The following is a 19,246-nucleotide window of genomic DNA, read 5'->3' as shown; positions in this document are numbered from 1 at the left end:
GACTTGACCCTTCTGCTCTGGGACAGTGAGTTGACATGATGCTGGGAAAAAGGGGAGAAACCCACTCAGGGACCACTGAGGAGTGGGACCCCACCACTGACAATGAAGACTGCCCCAGGAGTGACACCGAGCTGGTGCCTGTGGCCCTCACCAGAAGGAGAGGGTGTAGTCTCCAACGAAGGTCTCACTCTCTCTGACAAGGAAGGAGCCGTCGGGGGCCCCCGTCTCGATGCAGTACTCGGTCAGCAGCCGCTCCGCGATGTGCCGCCCGTCACGTCCCGCTCCCAGCTTGCCGTGAAACCACTTCTCTGTGGAGTGGAGCTCGGTGCTGTTGCTCACCTGGCAGAGGGAAAACCCACCGTCTTGGGTTACTGAGGACGTGCTCATGGTGCCAGAGTCTGCTCTGCTCAGGGAACTGGACTACTCAGGACCATGTAGTTTTTGAAGCAGCTCCCACCCTTCCCACCACAGGATCTCCCCCTGAAGTCAGCTGGCATTGGAGATGCTCAGCCCCTTGGGCACTCAAGTCCTTTCTCTAAGAGAACAACTCTCCATCACGCAAGGGAGCCCTCACCTCCTTTTGTTCTTCCTCATCCTCGTTTCCTTGGTCACTCGTTGTCTCCCCAGAGTAATAGATCTTGCTGCTGGTCAGGACAAAGTAATGTGGGTTCCACTCCTGCAAGGAAACAAACTCTGGGCAAAGAGACCCCCTCGAGGAAGCACCAGTCTGGCCCACCACCCACCCATCTGTGGGATCATCTCTTCCTGATCAGCACAAGCAGTGAAGGGTGATTGGGTTTGCGAAGGATAGTCACCAGCAGCACTGATTTCAGTGGAGTCACAGGAGCTTCCAAGACATCTCCCAGATCTGAGGCATGGATTTAGCAGTAGCAAAAAAACCAGCATGTGACAGGTCTTACACACAAAGGGACAGCAGATCACACTGCAAACACCCCAGGACATGACCAAATAAAGAGCAGATCAGTGCAAAAAGAAAACACTCTTGGATTCAGCACGGGGGCTATCAGAGCTGAGGGCATCAGAGAAGGTTATGAAGCTTTACCCATGCACTTTCCTATTTCCCAAAGCCCTGTTCTGTTCAGACGTGACTTTGCCTGACAGATCCTCAGCACAGCCCAGCAGCTGAAGCAGGGGACTGTGTGTCAGTCAGCGCACGCAGTGAAACCAGCGCTCGGCGCTTCACCAAGCAGAACGCTCGTGACGGTGTGTTTAGTGTGGAGCACTTGGCAGGTGGCAGGTCCAGAAATGCAGCCCCTCGCTAGAACTGACTGCAGCCACAGATAACAGGTTATACGGATTACACAAGAGCAGCTGCAGAGCATCAGCCCAGAGCTCCCTCTAGCTCAGCCTTCTGCCTCTAACAAGGGCCAAGAGGAGATGCCTAGGGAAGAGCAGAGAGAGCCAGGGTAAAAACTCCCTCAGCCTTCAGAGACTCCAGAGAAACAGGACAGACCAACGGCCTCGTAGATCATTTGTACCACAGCCCTTCCTTCCAGCACACACACTGCCTTACGGAGTTCCCACGTCATTTACAGAGCCCACAGAGTGGGGCTGGGGTGACAGTGGCAGAGAGAGACATACATGATTGATGGGGTCTTCCAGGTAGAGGATCCCGTTCTTGATGGAGTTGCTGATGTCGTTCTCCGAATACATGACGGAGGTGGGTAACTCCTCGTAAGCACTGCCCTCTGCCAGCTTCTTGTGCTGGGGGATGACAGAGCGGGTCAGGCACCTAAAAAGCAGCATGGATTTCCTAGTGAACTACCCTAAAACTCCAGGTCTGCTGCTGTGGGCTCCTCCAGACCAAAAGGACCAAGGTAAGACCCATGCCACAGAGATCATCAAATGGCATTAAAGTCCCACCCTTTCTTCCCAGAGGTGATTCCTGCAGCAGAAATACCAACATCCTCCAAGCTCTCAAGAAAGGCAGACCCAGCTGCTGAGCTCATTTCCCAGCAGCTCCTCTGAAGCAAACGAGCTCTTTGTCTCCAATTGTTTTTAGCAACAGGTCTCCACTTCCAACCCTGCACTGCCAACCAGCCCTTTCCAGAGGTAAGCAGCTGCCCTTGGTCCCAACACCCTCACCGCATCTGCCCCCATTCTCTCCACTTCAGAGCCTTGCTGGGGAAGGGAGCTCACCTTGATGAGAATCTTCCTCTTGAGCTGGTTTGGAGAGGGAAGGCCATCAGCAGAAATATCTACTGGTTTGGTCAAGAGCATGTCCCCAAAGACCTTCTTGAAATTCTGAGCCATGTTCCTCTGCTGAGCAATGCTGCAGTGGTCCTCAATGGACAGAATGACGGGGAAACTGGGAGAAGAAAAAGAGCCATCAGAACCAGCACGGTGTCTGGATGGAACCAACACCTTCTGAGCTCCATTTCAAGCCTGACCTCTGTGCCTTCAAAGAGCAGATTGTATCACCAGCAATCTGTGCTCTCTTGAGCATTCAGCGTGTCCCCACTGCTGCTGGCAATGCAGAGTGGAGGAGGACTGGCAAACTACTGGGGTTTACCCAAAGCCTTCCCTCCCACAACTTCTGTCTGGGAGACACAATGACACACTTTCCTCCCACCAAATCCCAGGCACATGGTCTTTTGCTGGATCTTTGGATAAAGTTGGGCTTCACTGTGCTACGGCCTTGGCTCAGCCACCTCTTTGCCTTCCTGGAAGCTCTGCTAGCTGAAGTCGAGGTCCTTGCTGTACTCACTCGGACGTGACAAAGGCATGCTCCTTGATGGTGACCAAGACGTCAGAGAACTTGATCTTTGTGGTTAAGGTGTGTCCATGGTAGATGACTGGCATGCCATCAGGACCATCCCAGCAATCAACTGAAAGAGACCCACAGGGGAAACTTAGCCCAAAGGCTGGAACACAGGCAGGACATGGACATGAGATGGGCTGAACTGCCTTGGATGGTAACAAAGGAGTGGTATGAAAGTCCAGATCATTCTAGGGGACCAAAAGCTTGGGCACGTACCACCCAGTCCCACAAAGCAAATTACCTCAGCCCTTTCAGCCCATCAGAGTGACAATGCTGCCACTAGCACGTCAACCTTCAGCTCTGCCTTCCACACAAAGCCTTCTCCAACCATCTGACCACCACCAGCTCTCGCGATGACAGAGACAGAAGCGCCGGCTCCGGGTACTCACGTTCGATGCAGCGGCATCCCATGCGCAAGCAGCGGGCGTACGCCTCCAGCGAGGACTCGCTCGAGAACTGATCCCCCGTCAGGTACCTTCCAGGTGAGAGGAGACATCAGCAAAGCAACACGCTCACTGCGGGCACGGATGTCTGTGGGGACATCACGGACCTGCCTCTGCCATGTAAGGAACAGCAAAAGCGACGTTCCTCCAGACCTGCCACCTTCCCCAGGTGAGAGGTTCAGCTTTGCCCTACTGCAAGGGGCTGCAAGCCCTACTCTGAGGTCCAGCCTTGCTGCTGGCTCTTGAGATAAGCCTCAAAGACCAGTATCAGAGCTACAAAGCCCCTGTACCAGGCAGAAGCAGCCTGAGAGCAGGGTTAGACCAGCTCTTGCAGACTGGAGCTCACTGCCAGCTCTCCAGGCTGCTCAGCTGCCTTTGGCTCGTGGTCCTTCAAATTTGGGCTACGCTGCTGCCACTGCATCCCATGAACAGGGAGCACGGACAGAGCCTGTCTTCCAAGAAAGCAGTTCCTGCAAGATTCTTCTAGCAGCAGAGAAGGGAAATGGCCCATTCCAGCTCGCCAGGTTTTTACCACATCTGTCCATGGAGGCTGGGGACGATGACATTGCTAATGGCAAGAAACTGCCAGAGTGACAGCCTGGGACCTGAAAGCATCAGCCTGTGCAGATGTGTGCTGCTGACAATGTCTGAGCAAAACACTGCTGGTTAAGTCACGGAGAGAGGACTGGGGCACCAAGGGGAAGGTCTCTGATGTACTGACTGTGGTTTGGAAAAGTCTACTTGATCCAACACTGGCACTGGCAAAATCAAGGGAATCCCACCCTGGCACTGGGGAAGAGGACACTGGGAGCAGATGGGTGGAGAGTCCTTACGTGTTGTGCGAGGAGGAGATCCAGTAATGGGAGAGGGGGTTGTTCATGTTCTCCAGGCACACCATGTCCAGTTGCGAGTTCCAGATGCTGTTCTCTTTGGAAAACAGGAAGGTGAGAAACTGCTCAGGAAGAAACAGAAGCGTGTTAATGATGCAGAGGAGCCGGCTGCTGTGGTTTAGCTTCACACACATCTCATCCTCCGTGTCAGCAGCTACCGAGCAGCACTGACTGACCAGAGGCAGCACACAAGCTACCTGACCCAGCGTGCTCAAGTAACCACAACTTGGGCATTGCCACCTATCCTCCGAGCTGTGCCAGGTATCTGTGCACAAATCCTTTGACCCAGCTGGGCACAAAGGAATTGCTCTGCATTTTCTTTTGCAGCTCCCATGGCAGGCAATAGCTCACTAAGGCCACCTGGGTCAAGGGACCTTTGTGTGGGAATCGGTCCAGAATGCCAGTGGCATGGTCATCTCAAATTGGTTTTATTCTTTTGTTTTCGGCTCTTCTCGCTTTTAAAAGAACCTTATATGCCCCAAAGGGGCATTAAGCCAAACACAGCCCCTTTCCTCCTCCAAATGAACTGCCTGATGAGCACTCCCAGCTCACGAAGAGAGCCCAGAAGTCATTCCCTTCGCCAACCAGCTCTTGCACAACATGGTGACCCACCACGTCCATCTCATACAGCAATGCAGCTAAGGGGAGCTGTGATCCTTTGAGCACCACCACCTCGCAGTGAAGACACAGACAGCAGAGCTGTCACACCACAAGCACACGTCACACAGGGGATGTCACACCCTACTCCACCCCACTCCATACACGCTAGTGTTCAAGGTGTCTTACTTCATCCAGGGAGAAATAAGGCTCGTCAATCTCCCTCAAAGGGTCTCGCAGAAAGTTGAACATGAATTCCTGTACCTGAAGGATATCTGCAGCCCAGAGCTCCTGCAAAGCCCAAGAGAGACATAAAAAAAGAAACCATTTCAGTATTCAAACCCACGTGCAGCTCATCCAACTAGAAGCTTTAACCATTAAGGAAGCAGTTTTTAATGCAAGACCATCTCTGCCAGGAATTCAACTGTCAGCACAAATGCCGGAGAGCACACAACTGCAGAAATCTGCTCTGCTTCTATGTGGTCTTCATTTTCTCAATGCCCTGCATTTTTCTCTCTGATGATAGCTCCTTTGCAGACATCTGTCATCCCTCCTCCTTCTGCAGAAGGAGCCAACTCAGCTTCCTTTTGCTTCTCTCTCTCTCTCTCCCCAAGTGTCTTTCATTAGACCATCAACCGCTGCGTCCCTTGGCTGGTTTAACTCTCCACTCGCGGCAGACCACGGGCAGGGAGGCAGCTGTGGTGGGAGATGGGGAGGATCTCACACGAAGTACAGCAGTGCTTTTGCAAAACCACCCCTGTCCTCTTGAAGGAGACCAGCAACAAGACGGGAGCCAGCAAGAGTCAAAATAAAGGGTCTGTGCAGCTCACAAATGCGCTGCCTGTGCCTGTGTGTGTGTCCGAGCGCACGTGCTGTGCTGGCTGAACAACCTAAGACTGCTTTTAAATGGAAAGGTCAGCAATCAAAGCGATCAGCTGCTCCTCAGAAGCTGCTGAGACCTCCCAAGCAGACAGGATGGATCATGATGCTTCAGCTGCTGCAAACCTTTAGTACCAGCCAAGGTCACAGGCACTGGATAAGCCTCCACTGACCAGCTCCTCCCTTGTGGGACCTCCACTCCCCTCAGATCTGTTCTTGGTTCCTTTTCTGACCAGGTTTACCCTCACCAGCACTTCCCCTGCATCGCCACCTGCTCCAGGAGGGATGTGTTCAGGTTGTGGCCATGCCAAGCAGAGCACTCCAAGACCAAAACATCCCACCTCCACGGCAAGGCCACCCTTGGAGTACCAGATCCCTACCAACACCAGTGCCTACCCCCTCAGCCCTCCCCTGGGCCTGGGCCAAGCTCACCCTCTGGTACTCCAGCAAGAACTTCTGCAACTCCAGCAGTGACACCCTGAAGTGCTCAGACCTTTCTCCACCTCTGAAAAGCAGAGAGAGAGAGAGAGAGAAGCTTCAGTCACTTATGCAGTACATCATGACCAACTGTTAATGGCACCACGTGAGATGCCATCTGCAACCACCATGGCATGTACAAGCAAGATGTGCCCTGAGCAAGCAGTGCTGCAAGAGCAGAGTGGGATGAGCTGAGGAGAGCACGACAGCAAACACACAGCACCTGAGATCATATGTCCACATCTCAGAGCCAGGGACTGCTCCAGGACCAGTCCAGGATTCACACCGACAAGAGCATGACAATGTGAAACTTTGGTGAAGGACAGCAAAACTCGTCAGAGGGACTGAATTGTAAAAAAAAAACCCCAAACCCAGAGAGTCTGGCTTGTAAAAGAGTGAAAAGAACTAAATAGCTGCAGGGCAGTCAAAAGGTGACTGTAGACAGGACAGAGCTACAGGTAACCAGAGGATGTGGACTCAAGGAGGCAGGGCAAGGGATGAAGGAAGGAATCATTTGTAGCTGATTATCTCAAAAGACTTGTCCATCAACACACCAAGCCACAATGGACAGCCAAGGGCCATGCTGGGGACTAACAGCAAAAAATCCAGCAATGGCCTGGGCAGTGCTGGCTGCCCTGGGCAGAGGGATGAACCAGGTGCTCTGCTGAGGTCCCTGCCAACTCTTTTTTCTACAGTTATAGGAAAAAAGAAAGGAAAGCATGGGGAATTACCTGGACAAATTAACATGTCTTTCACTCTTTAGCTTCCATGTCTAAGCTCAAGCTCTTCTGACCATGGCTGAGATGTGCACAGGACAGGAAAGGGCAGAGTGAGCAATGGCACCACAGGCATTGCCTGGAGAGGAGCCTGAGGGGAGGGCACTGAGCACAGCCCCCACAGCCCCCAGCACTGCGGCCAACCAGCACCAACCATGAGGAGAACCTCTGGGAGACAGCTCCAGGTCTCATCATTTCACAGAAACCAACTGTTTTTGGAAGTGGCTGAGCTGAGCTGGATCTCAGTGGGATGTCTGGGAGGAAGGGAGCCCTTACTGACCTGAGCTGAAGTGTCTACAGCAAAGATGCTTATTCAGAGCACAAAAACACAAGGAGCGTAGTGGCAAGCAAGAGGTGTGCAGCATTCCTCTTCCCAACACGCTGCTGCAGGCACTATCACATGTTACAGAGCAAAAGAAAACAGCCCTTTGCCCAGTAAATACAGAGAATTATCCACCTTTCTAGGAATGGGACGTCCATCTGCAAAAGAAGAAGCACAAGCATTAGGTGTACACTCAGTCTCACCAAGGTATGTGACAGCACAAATTGATCAAGAAGGCAATGGGGACAGCAAACCAGCACCGTGTGGCTCTGCTTTCCTACAGCCCTGGCTCACACACCACCTCTCCCATCCCCAGCACTGTGTCACCCAGCCTAAAGCACTAACTTCTTTATTCTCTGTCTTCCCTGGCCCAGAGGTAGGAGACAAGAGCTATTAGCTGAGGGCAGCAGGGTTAAAAAGGCAATTAAGAGGGAATGCCCAGTAACAAGCACAGTCTCTCCCTTCCCAGCCCTGGAGAATTCAGCTCTTACCATTTTCTGGGCGCTGAACATCAGGCTGCGGTAGAGCTGTGCAAACTGCCCATATGTGATGTCCCCGTTCCTCTGCTCCACATCCTGTGGCCAAAAAAAAACCAACCCAAAGGTTTTACGGGGCCACAGGCAACTCTGCATGGCCTGAGGAGTGTATCCTCCCACCAGGATTCCTGGGGAAAAAGGAGGAGGGGAAGACCAACAACTGGGCAGACTTTGCTTCCTACCTCTGCCCACCTCTGCTGGGGCCAGTGGGACCCCACTGTGCCCAGGACACAGGCACATCCTAAACTGAGCAGCTCCCCAAGCTCACCCACACAAAGGCATCGTGGTGCTGATTAAAAAGCCTTAGTTCACTTGAATAGTTACAAAAGCATCATTTTAATTTTTGTTTGCAAAGAGCATCTGAAGCGTCAGGAAACTGCAAGACCCAAAGGGTGTGCTCTCTTTTGGATACACCACTCTTCAGCCTCAGAGCGCAGTGCTGGGGCAATGGCTGGACATCACGAGGTCACCCTTCCTTCCTGGGTCTGCAGTGACACTGGCAGACCTGGCTGCCCGTCACCTGGTGGCAGTGGGATGCAGGAGCTGGGATGCAGGACCAGCTGGTCCCACTGCCTGTCCTCCTGCACTCCAACCCACCAGGGCAAAGCCCCAGACCGGAGCCAGAAGCAATGTGGGGAGCAGGGCAGGCAGGGTGGGGTGAAGAGAGGGTGCTAGACACAAACAGGCCAGGGTGCGGCACCCAGTGGGAGCTGGCACCTCTTCAGTCATTGCCGTGGGTGGGGGCCTTCCCGGGAAAGGCTGGGAGCCTCTGCAATATGCAAATGTGCTGTGGGAGTTTAACCACCATCAGGTTTTGCTCAAAGGCAGGCACCAGGCTGCCGAGGGTCCCCAGCACAAGTGAGGAGAACAGAGGGGTCACACACTCACCGTGAGTCTCTCCCGCAGGAACCTCATGTTGGGGACCCGGTAGTTGACCTGAGACAGCATGTTCTTCAGATCCTTGGCAGAGATCCTGGCTCAGCAGGGGAGAGAGGGGAAACACATTCAGCAGCTCTGGGACAGAGGGGTGTCACCGTGGGATCGGGACACCACATGCACTGAGCAGCTGTGCCCAAAGGGACATCAGCTGTGACACACAAGGACAGATGCACGACCCCAGAAGGATGCTGGGGTTGGGACCAAAAGCAGAACAGAAGGATGTTTTCCACCCCAATGAATTCTGCATCTATGCTGCATGTGGGGAGCAGAGAGGTGCTTGCATCCCGATGGGAACTGCAGACACCCATCCTGCAAGCTCCCAGCACTGCCGGGTGAGTCCCAGCACTGCCGGGTGAGTCCCAGCACCCTCATCCCACTCGAGCTGATGCTGCAACCAGCACATATTGTCTATTGCTTTACAGGAACGACCAGGGAGAAGCATTTTCCAAGTATCTCTGCCCCAACATGGATGCTGCAAGACCAAATCCCTTCCAAAACTCACTCCCTGGCCTGTGGAGACAGCTGGAGGAGGGCAGGCTTTGCCAGTGGTCTGGACCCTGCTAATTTTATCTTAAAGAAAGGAAAAAAAGCCATTTTCAGTGTCTAACCACAGGCACGTTGTGCCCAGCTGTGCTCACCCAGCCATTGCCACACACACCGCTGGCACGGGACAGCCAGCACCACTGTCCTCCCCCCAAGGCCCTTCACACCAAATCTGCTGGTTCTGGGACCAGGGAGGGTGCCAACCCTGAGCAGGATCCCACATCCAGGTGGGCAGAGACAGGCAGCAAGGAGCCCTGGGCCACCCCTGCCTGCTCCAGCATCGTTCCACCATGGAGCAACAGCCCGGCAGCAAGAAAAAACACAGGTGTCCCCCATCTGCAGCATTTAAGGAGCTCAGAAGTCTGCATGCAACCATTTTCTGGCAGCTCCTGCCTTAAAACCAGTCCTCTGAGTCCACCCCAGCCCTCACAGACACCGCTTGTGCCCGCTGCTGAGCGAGTGGGAGCCCAGGACCCCGCAGGATGATCCTGAAAAGCACAGGGCAGGTCTGACCCTGAGAACGCTCATGGCTTTGGGGTGCAAATATAAAGGTGGCAGGGAAGATGTCCTGTGCAGGGGTCACGCTGTCATCTGCAGAATGTGGAGGGGCAGTGTGAACCATGTCTCTTATGCTTTTCCCTGGAAATGGGGTGATCTCAACCGACACAGAATGGAGGAAGGATGGAGATGGAGGGAGGCCCAAGGAGAGGGAGAAACCGGCTGGTGTCAGGCGCTGCAGAGACAAGGGCTGTCGCAGCCGGTGGGACACAGAGAGCCCTTGTTTCTGGGCTCAGAGCTGTGGGGGGCCAGGACACACGTACGGTCAGAGCAGGACCTGGTCCAGCTCCCGTGCCGTGCCCACAGCCAGCACCCAGCACCCGAGGACCATGCAGGCAGCATCCTGGCTCTTGCTGGCAGGACAGGAGTTAAAAGACCAGCTGGCAAATGGCACCAGCATCCCCTTCCCTCCCAGCCGTGTGAGCTACAGAGCCAGCAACACGCTCCAGCATCAGCACAGCTTTGGTGTCTGCCCTGTGCACCTCCATCTCCACCCACCCCAGCAGAAGTCACCCCTGGGGCTCAAGGTGAGTGTTTTGGGGAGGGGAGTCTGCCCCTTCCCTTATCCAATGCACCCAGCACCCATGGCCACGTGCAGGGTGCTGTGCAACTCCCAGGGGAGGGTGGTCCCAGCTATGGGGTCCCTGGGTGACAGGGAACTGGGGAGATGTGGGGGTCAGTGAACCAAGGAGCACAGTGGTGGCTCATGAGAGATGCCCTCATGCATCAAGGATCACAGCATGTAGCAGCTCTCATGGAACCCCTGGCCCACCCAGAGTCCCCAGGGCCACCCAGCAGCAATCTCCACTTTCCATGTGACTGAGACTGCAAAAAAACTCTTGGAAGAGGAGCAGGAGGGACCGCAGCAGCAGGACCAGCAGTAGGCATTGGGCTGGAGATCGCTGGAGCCAGTGCCCAGCTCTGGTGATGCTGGCCTGTTTCATAGGGAGGTGTTGGATCATGGCACTGCTCATCGATGTGATGCCACCAGGAGAGGTGAGAGCAAACCCTGTAAAAGCTGTGACCAGCATTTCCCTCTCTGCTTCGGTAGGAGGATGGGGTCTGGAAGGATTTTATTTACTTTGTGTTATTAATAAGTGTTGGAGACCTTGGATGAAGAGCTTGGTAGTATTTTGAGACTAGAAAGTAAAAACCAAATAAATAAACTAATTTCTTCTATGGAAATTTTTTAAGGTTTCACAACAAACAGGCCAAGGGACAGATCCAACCCTCTCACAGGGGATGAGAACATTCCCCACCCCAGCTACCAGTGCTGTAACTCTGCTCCCAGCCCTGGGCAGCTCTCCTAACCAGAGGTGAAACAGTCTCCTCCACAGCAGTTAGGAAAAAAAAAAAAACCCAGCATCCTGTTATCCTCCTCTTTCCACCTAACCTCCCTTGGAAAAACAAATACCCAAAGGTCCAACAGCCAGTGAAAACAGCCAACATCTGGAAGGTATGCACAGGCACCCAGCCGGGGGAAGGCGGAGAGGAAAGGGCTCCGGCACAGGAGGCTGGGGTGCGGGGTATACAAACAATCACTTCAGCTGCCAAAAATCTGCCTGATCTGGAAAGGACCAAGGATGGTTTGCAAAAGAAGTGGCTTTTTTAAAACAAAACAAAACACAACTCACTGTTCCCTTTTCAAACCCATTTCCAAGTTCAGAAGTAAAAGCAAAGAGCCCAGTAACACCGAAGTCAATGCTGAAACACCTCATAAGGTCAAAGGTTTCATCCAAGAGATGGATATGGCCCATAACTGCTGCCTCTCCTTTGCAGAAAACACAGGGATGCTTGTAAAATGGGGACACCCAAAATCTTTCCACATTCCCCCTCTATTGCTGTTTTGCTCCTTTTGCTGCCTGGGCTGGAGCAGCAGCTCTTGAAATTAAGTGGTTTGCATTGAAACCTCTCCCCTTGGCTGACCAGTAAAGAATATATTGTATTTTGCTGCCTTAATTCTACATGCTAAAAGAAAGATGATATCAAGAAAAACAAGAATGATGCAACAGGCTGGTGTTCAGCTCTGCTGACCGTGCCTCAGGCAGCTGAATCTATACATGCAATCCCTTTTGTCCTATCTGGATGCCATTTCATCAGTTTTACTGTATAATGAGATGAGAAAAAGGAACAATTTTTTCCCTTTCTTCTCCATTCATCCTCCAAAACCCCCATGCAGCCACCCCTGCACCTGCCTCAGTGCTTTCCATTGCTGAATTAGGAAATATTATGCCCACTCACCACTGAAAAACAGTACACTGTGTATAAAAACCAAGCCCGGATTTGAAAGGTGTGTGGCACATGTAGAGCAGCTGCAAGTGATTAAAGGTGCCTCTCTCCTTCCCTTTCTGCCTCCGCAAGGGTTTATCCCTCCTCCACAAAACCCCTGTGCACCCAACGGAGCTCTCGCCACGCCACAATATAAATCATTTCAAAGGGAAAAATGCCCAATGCAGCAGGATTTCCCCAATGCAACACTCTCCTGCTCCACTCCCAGATGCAGAGAGGTTGAATTTAACCCTCAGCTGCCTGGCAGCAGGGCTGTCTGCCTGTCCTGGCTGTCATGGGACAGCATGCTGCAGCTGGGAGAGAAGGTCACAGCAGTGGGGACCAAAGCAGGATGAGGGGACCTGCTTGCTGCTCCTGATGACTACAGAGCAGTGATTTTCACCTGCTGATCCAACAGGACAGACCTGTCTGACCATGGTCACAGACAGCCAGGTTTGTGGGGTGAGTTTCTTGGCAGGAGCTTGCTGTGAGGATGAGGAGGACTCCAGGGCAAACAGGTCGCAGTGTGAGATCGATGTTGACAGGGACCAAGCAGAGAATACTCTGGAGCCCAGAGATCTGCTCGGTGCTCTGCAGCAAGTCCTGCCTGGGCACCCAGGCACAAAACAGGGTGGGCAGATGGAAACGGGGGGCAGATGGTGCCTGGGGAGCACGAGGTGATGTGTGAGCGATGTCACCAGCATTGAGATCAGGACTGGAGGGATCCCCCCTCCCCAGGGGAGCACAGTAACTTGGAAATCAACGCTGAAAGGTTCATGGGCTCAGTTAATATCATGGGAGAAAAGCGTGTCCTGGGGATGAAAGGAGGCAAATAACACCTTGGGAAGAGGAGACTGGCAGCTGGGGAAAGCAGGCGATGGCAGAAAGTGAAGTGTGGTGGAACTTGCCTCCTCGACAGTGAAACATCGCTTCCCTTATCTCCTCATGATGGATCATGACCCAGTTCCCCTCCCTTATCCCCTGATGAAGGGTCCAAACATGACATTTCACCTGCTAGGACATCACTGAGCATTCACCCAAGAAGCCCACAAGCAGTGGCCCTGCTGCAGCCCATCAGCCTAGAAGCCAAGCAGAGGGATGATCCATGGCCTCATGGACCTCAGAGGAGGAGAATAAACCAAACACAACCCAGTTCAGCCCTGACGGGGTGGCCATAGCACTTGTTGGCTCTTTGGTGTCTGCTTCCTTGGGTGAAGCCAGCTGGGGGTGAAGGTGTTTCACAGCTACAGGGTCTCAAGGTGACACTGGGTCCAAACAGCTGGGTCAGGGAAACAAGACAATTTTGTGATGTTTCTTTAGTTCAATGAAAATCAGCAAAGGAAGTATTGAGACTTAAATTAAGGTTCTTTGGAAATGAAAATTAAAAACCTAAAGAACTCAACAAAAAAAATCCAAAGCAAAGACTGGGTTTTCAAGTCACAGGTAAACCTTTCCAGCTCAAACCCTCTATGAATGGGCACATCCACAAGTGGGGCTTTTCTCTCTTCTTACCTATCTTCTCGGTTGCGATCCAGCGAGTAGAACTGCTTCCGCAGCCACCTGAACAGAAAGGCACAGACATGCACACACTTAGCCCCAGTTCCTCAACAACAAGTCCCTTTGGTTTGCTCCTGTCTCTGGAAGATGCTCAATGCCACGCTGTCCCGTCCCACAGCCCTCCTTCCCACCCAGCTCTGCTCCCCTTCCTACCCTATTTTCATGCAGGCAACCTGTCCCCCCTTTAAAACTGTCTCTGTCTGCAAGTGAGTCCACAGATAAGACAAAAAAAAACCCAAAGGTATTCTCTCCTACTTGCCTCTACACTGAATTGCTACAGATAATACAAGCTGCACACACATAAAAACATCTGGTTTGTGGTAAAGCTCCTTTTTCCTGCACGTGTGTGAGATCAAACTCTGGCCATAGACAATGCAATGCAGCAGGTCAATGGGATGAATGAAGCCTCTCGAGTGCAAAGGCAGGAGTGCCAGGGCAGCGTGGCTCACAGGGAATGAGATCTCGTCAGAAAAGAGGAAAAGAAAAAGAAAACAAGTGCCAGACAAGGACAAGTTCCTCACCTCTCAATCTGCAGGGGGGTGGCAGCCCTTAGAGTGTCGGCCACCAGCCAGTTCAGCCCCTTGATCCACATATTGACCTCGTCCTCAGAAGTGGCTGTGGAAATTGCACAGGAGAAATGGGAGGAAGGGACATAGAAGCTGATCACCAACCCAAACCTCTTGTGACTATCCCCAGCATCTTCTATCCCCTATTCCTTCCTTTATCCCCTTTCTGATAACAGCTCCTTCCCATGCAGATGCTCTGGCTGGCTCCTCTCCAGCTGAGCTCCTACTCCCCTCCCGTAGGACATACATGGCTGGCTGGACCCCTCGCCCCTGCATGTCACTCCCTCCTCACATCAGTTCCTGAGAGCTGGAGGGTTACCTTTGTCCCCAGGCAGTGATGCTCTGGTCAGCACCTGCTTGGGAACGTGTGCCAGCTCCTCCATAACCACCCTGTCAGCATTTCCATCCTTTCCTGAGGGCAGAACAACTGTCACTGTCCCTGTGTCCGCAGCACCAGCCAGAAGGCAGATTTGCCACGGACGTTAAGGAGTCAGCATGATTGCCTCCATCAGTGCTTGTGTACGTGGGTTTAAACAAGACACAAGACTGTGTATTGTGAGCAGAAAAAGATATTGTCCGTCAGCTGAACTGCAGCCAGCGATTAAGAGCCTGTCCTCCAACTGAACAGGAGACTCAACAGCATAAACCTCCCCTCCTTCCACAGCAAAACATAAGCCTGGGTGCTCCAAGTCCAGCTTAAGTCAACAGACAAGGCGTTTAGGAAAGCTGAGACCAACACCTCAGAGGCAGGAGGCTTGGTGAGTTACCGTTTGCCACTGGCAGTGGTTTCTCACTCAGAATTGCAAAGCAGAAGTGAGTGAGATTTTACCACTATGTGCACGGGGCCAGTCACCACAACGCAGCTGATGAACAGCAACATGCCAAGCTGAGATAAAACACTTGATTTCCAGCACACATTTAAACTAGGGGCTTCAGTTCACCCAACTTTTGGGTTTACTACATAAATTAAATGACTTAACAATGGGTTGAATGTGTACTCTTCAAGGAACCGGTGTCACCTTCTTCCAAAGACACCTCCTCGCTGTGGTGAAAGGAGCATCTGCCCAGGGATAAGTTCCAGCTCCCTCATGGAAAGATGCATTGGAAGTTTGGGTCCTGTGGTGATGCCCAACACTGCCCTGGCACAGCCCCAGGGCCACGAGTGCTTTACCTTGCAAGCTGAGGGTCTTCAGCCGGAATTCTGTGCCATAGAGGACAACGAAGCAGTGAGACTGGTCAGGTCGGAAACACGGATCCTCCTGGTACCGGTCAAAATCACGCGAGTTTTTTCCTGGACGAATCTCTTTGATTTCACGAATATCCACTAGGAGAAAGGGGAAACAAAACGGGAGTTCAGTAAATAGCTTGAAATTCCCATGAAGATGGAGAAGGAAGAACATGGACAAAGTGGTTTTAGTAATCTGAAGAGCTGGATTACCACCCATTACATGACAGCAGACCCAGGATGCCTATGGCACTGGGGTACCAGGCTCTGAACAGCCCTACTTACCTCCATGTCCCCCAAGAACAGTTGGATGTCTCACACGTGGCAATGCCCATGCAGGATGAGCAGAGGGCAGCACTGCTGTTACTGCAAGCTCCTTCACCCTTTAGCTTCACAGTTTCTTCTTCCCCCACCCAACATACATCTGCAAACTGCTTTTTTTTTTTAATTTATTTTAAAGAAGCTTTTCTCCAGAGGTGAATCCTCTGAGGGCACAGCCTCTTGCCCAGCTAGATGAAAGCCTGTTTGCAGCTACTGTGTCTTACAAACAACCATAGATTCACGATTTGCTCCTCTCCAAATTCAAATTAGATACTGAAACTTGAGTTGATTCTTGGTTTAAACAACTTGATGGTGCTCCTGCCTCCCCCCTTCCCACTTGCACCCTAAATGATGTCTGTATTTTCAGGCATCTCCCCTCTGCCCTGTTAGCATCCTCCCAGCTCCTCTGAGCATTACCAGGATGCCCAGGGCAACCCCTGCATTCATATATGTGTCATCTTCACCAAGAAAACTCTGTCTTTCCCCAGCCAAAGAGGGATGAAACTTTTATCACCTCTTGGTGGTGTTCAGAAGGCCACAGAAGAAAGTACAGTGCAAGGATCAACCAAGCCCAACCTTCGGAGATCCAGTTGTGGTGGATCTACCACAGCTCTGGAGCAGATCTGACTGCAGTGACCCTCCTGTGCTTCCAGGCAGAGTCCCCCTCCCCACGTTACTGACAAACACCTTCCAGACAGAAACCATTAGAAAAAGCATGAAAACAGCCAAATCTCCAGAGGTCATTCGAATTACAGACACCACCAAGGAGGTCTGGTATCAACAACCTAAACACATGCAAGGTGCTGGTCAGAACTAGAGCCTAGGGAGGTGGGTAACAGCTCAGGGCTCCCACTTCCCACAGTTTTGTACCATACACATGAGTCCTGTGGACTTTATTTTAAAAAGACTGGCTTAGTTTTTTAACCTGTGGCAGCAGCAGACAGGGTTATTGTTAGGGAACAAGCCCAGACTGCAAAGGAAAGCTCAGAAACCTGCATCTCTTGCCAGACGGCAGACGGCAAGGTCCTGGGTCATGAAGCTGGTAATTCAGTTGGACAGTGTGTCACCCTGGCCAGGGCTGGGGCTGGTGACTCCAGAGAGCTGTGCTTATGTTTATTATCCTCATGCACATCCAGAATGTCAACATGCTTCCTCCAGGGAACGGGTGAACAGGGCAAGGTGGACTGCGAGCAACCAAGCCATGGTCAAATGAAACCCCCAGACGGTGCCCACCAGATGATGGCTAGAGCAGGGCAGCCAGCACCGCCATCACATCAGGTTTCTGGGACATGGGGACAGCATCATCCTGAGGATATTCCATAGGTTATAGGGCTGGTGTCACACCTCCGCAGCTGTCCCTGGTGGCCCAACCCAAAGGTGACCAAGCGTAAGGCAGTATGACCATAAGGGACAGCCCAGGATGGAAAGAGCCGACCCAGGCAGGTCCTGGCAGTGAACCACAGGGCAAGTGAACGTGGCAGTGTACATTTGTGGTTGGACTCAATGATCTTAAAGGTCTTTTCCAACTAAAACCATTCTGTGCTTCTGTTCTATGAAATCCAGGCATGGGGCTGGCGAGGAGACAGACCTGCCTGGCTACACGTGTGGGTGGTGAACTCCATGGTGCAGCTACATCATCCTGGCAGCTTCAGCTGTGGCTTGTGGAGAAGAGGAGCAGATAATTCCAACCAGCTACCTCAGAGCTGTGCTCCTCTGCAAAGGGCACACCAGAGCATTAAACACCAAGTGAGAAGGAGCTGAAGAAACGTTGGTAAGGGAGCATCTTGCACCCTCCTCGGAGGAAATTCTGGGAAAGGATTCTCATTGCCATAAAACAAAGAGAAAACAGCAACAAGGAAAAAAAAAACCAAACCCACAACCCAAGAATCTTTGCTTCCTGGAAAAATAGTTTCTCCAGTGCTTGGGGGAATCAAATAACAACATTTCTGAGTCACGTTTCCAAAGCAGATGATGCTTCTGAGCAGTGCAGGATGGAGATTACTGCAAACCTGGCGTGTAATTCACCCCAATTAAACTCCACTTACTGCACTCACTGTGGATCGACTCGCCTTTCATTCCAATTTACTGCAGTTCAAAACTAGACAGAAATGTGACCTGCTCATCACCCGCTGACAGCCCTGAAACTGCATCACGAGAGACGACGCTCGCTCCAAAGGAACACCACGGCAAGCCAGATGCAGGGCTTCACTCTGGGGAGACTCATAAACCCTCCATGAGGAACGTGGGATCCTTTCCTAGCAGGATACACCTCACAGCACCGTGGGTGGGCACCCAGAGGTGACGGCAGATACACCTCACAGCACCATGGGTGTGCACCCAGAGGTGACAGCAGATACACCTCACAGCACCGTGGGTGGGCACCCGCAGGAGACAGCAGATACACCTCACAGCACCATGGGTGTGCACCCAGAGGTGACAGCAGATACACCTCACAGCACCGTGGGTGTGCACCCACAGGTGACAGCAGATACACCTCACAGCACCGTGGGTGTGCACCCACAGGTGACAGCAGATACACCTCACAGCACCGTGGGTGTGCACCCACAGGTGACAGCAGATACACCTCACAGCACCGTGGGTGTGCACCCACAGGTGACAGCAGCCCGCTCACTGCCTGACACAGGACGAACCTAGACCAAGCATTGCAATAACCCTCCAAAGCTCATCAGCTTGGGACACGAGCACAGAAAGACCCAGTTCCTTGGGGCTACAAAGGGAGTGCAGACAAGCTCCCTAAAATAAGCAAGGGTGTGACTTTTTAAGGCATCACTTTCCCTTTGGAAACAAGCTGGAGCTGGCTGGAAGTTCAAACGTTGGCATGCCCTGCCGTAACCTGCCCACGTGCTCACATCCTTAGTGACACAGCGTGTTATTTCAGCCCTTAAACTCTATCACAGTTAAGGTCTTTGCATCCAGAACATGCACAGCAGGGCTGGAGACGAATCCTGTCTTGGAAGAATGCAGAGCTTGACCAACGCAGTGGGAAAGAACAGGCAGCTGGGTGTTCATGGCAGCTTACCAGACAATAACTACTGAAGGAAAGTGCCAAAATATCAATGTCCTTCTTCTGCATCACACTGCAAGAGTCTTGTCTCTGCTTTGGGATGCTGCAATGTGCTAACGATGTCCTGCACCACCTCTCACTGCATGGAGCACTGGCAGGCTAGTAAGTAAGTAAGTAAGACAGATCTATTGTTACAAACTGCATACCTCAGCTCCAGGCAATGGAGAGAGCCCTGGAGCAAGCGGGGTGCTTAGCAAAGCCAGAAGCACACAGGGAATTCCTGGGGCGAAGGGCAGCCCCTGCAAGGACCACGTACCCGGAGGGAACAGGGTAAAAACCTCCAGCCCACGCGTGCTTGCAGCTGCTTGCTCATCTCTCTCATCCTCCCAAACATGCCTGCGTGTGTCAGGGAGAAGACGGTTTAGGGTTTGGTTTGTGCAGCCTCCTCTTGCCGCAGAGCAGCAGATCAGCCGATCAGCCCCTCAAACCTCGCTGTCTCTACTGACACAAACACCTTCCCGGCCCCTCTGCAGCATGGAAGG

The 19,246-nt window shown here is 52.4% G+C and overlaps 1 protein-coding gene across 1 annotated transcript in view; it reads right to left on the bottom strand.

The window, feature by feature from the left end:
- PLCG1 (phospholipase C gamma 1) overlaps positions 1–15,457 on the bottom strand; it is a gene marked incomplete at its 5' end in the record, with an annotated part of 25,638 nt that extends 10,181 nt beyond the window's left edge. Inside the window, 15 exon segments of the mRNA XM_010166874.1 lie at positions 95–339; positions 575–676; positions 1,603–1,725; positions 2,161–2,329; positions 2,729–2,849; positions 3,172–3,257; positions 4,059–4,177; positions 4,902–5,003; positions 6,024–6,096; positions 7,302–7,324; positions 7,658–7,741; positions 8,591–8,675; positions 13,523–13,570; positions 14,089–14,182; positions 15,305–15,457. Of these exon segments, the coding sequence (XP_010165176.1) occupies positions 95–339; positions 575–676; positions 1,603–1,725; positions 2,161–2,329; positions 2,729–2,849; positions 3,172–3,257; positions 4,059–4,177; positions 4,902–5,003; positions 6,024–6,096; positions 7,302–7,324; positions 7,658–7,741; positions 8,591–8,675; positions 13,523–13,570; positions 14,089–14,182; positions 15,305–15,457 (1,627 nt within the window).
- Between the last annotated feature and the right edge of the window lie 3,789 nt (positions 15,458–19,246).

Source organism: Antrostomus carolinensis, unplaced genomic scaffold (genome assembly GCF_000700745.2).
Source record: "Antrostomus carolinensis isolate BGI_N321 unplaced genomic scaffold, ASM70074v2 scaffold30594, whole genome shotgun sequence".
NCBI classification, from domain to species: Eukaryota; Metazoa; Chordata; class Aves; order Caprimulgiformes; family Caprimulgidae; genus Antrostomus; species Antrostomus carolinensis.
This window is presented reverse-complemented; position numbering and strand designations above follow the sequence as displayed.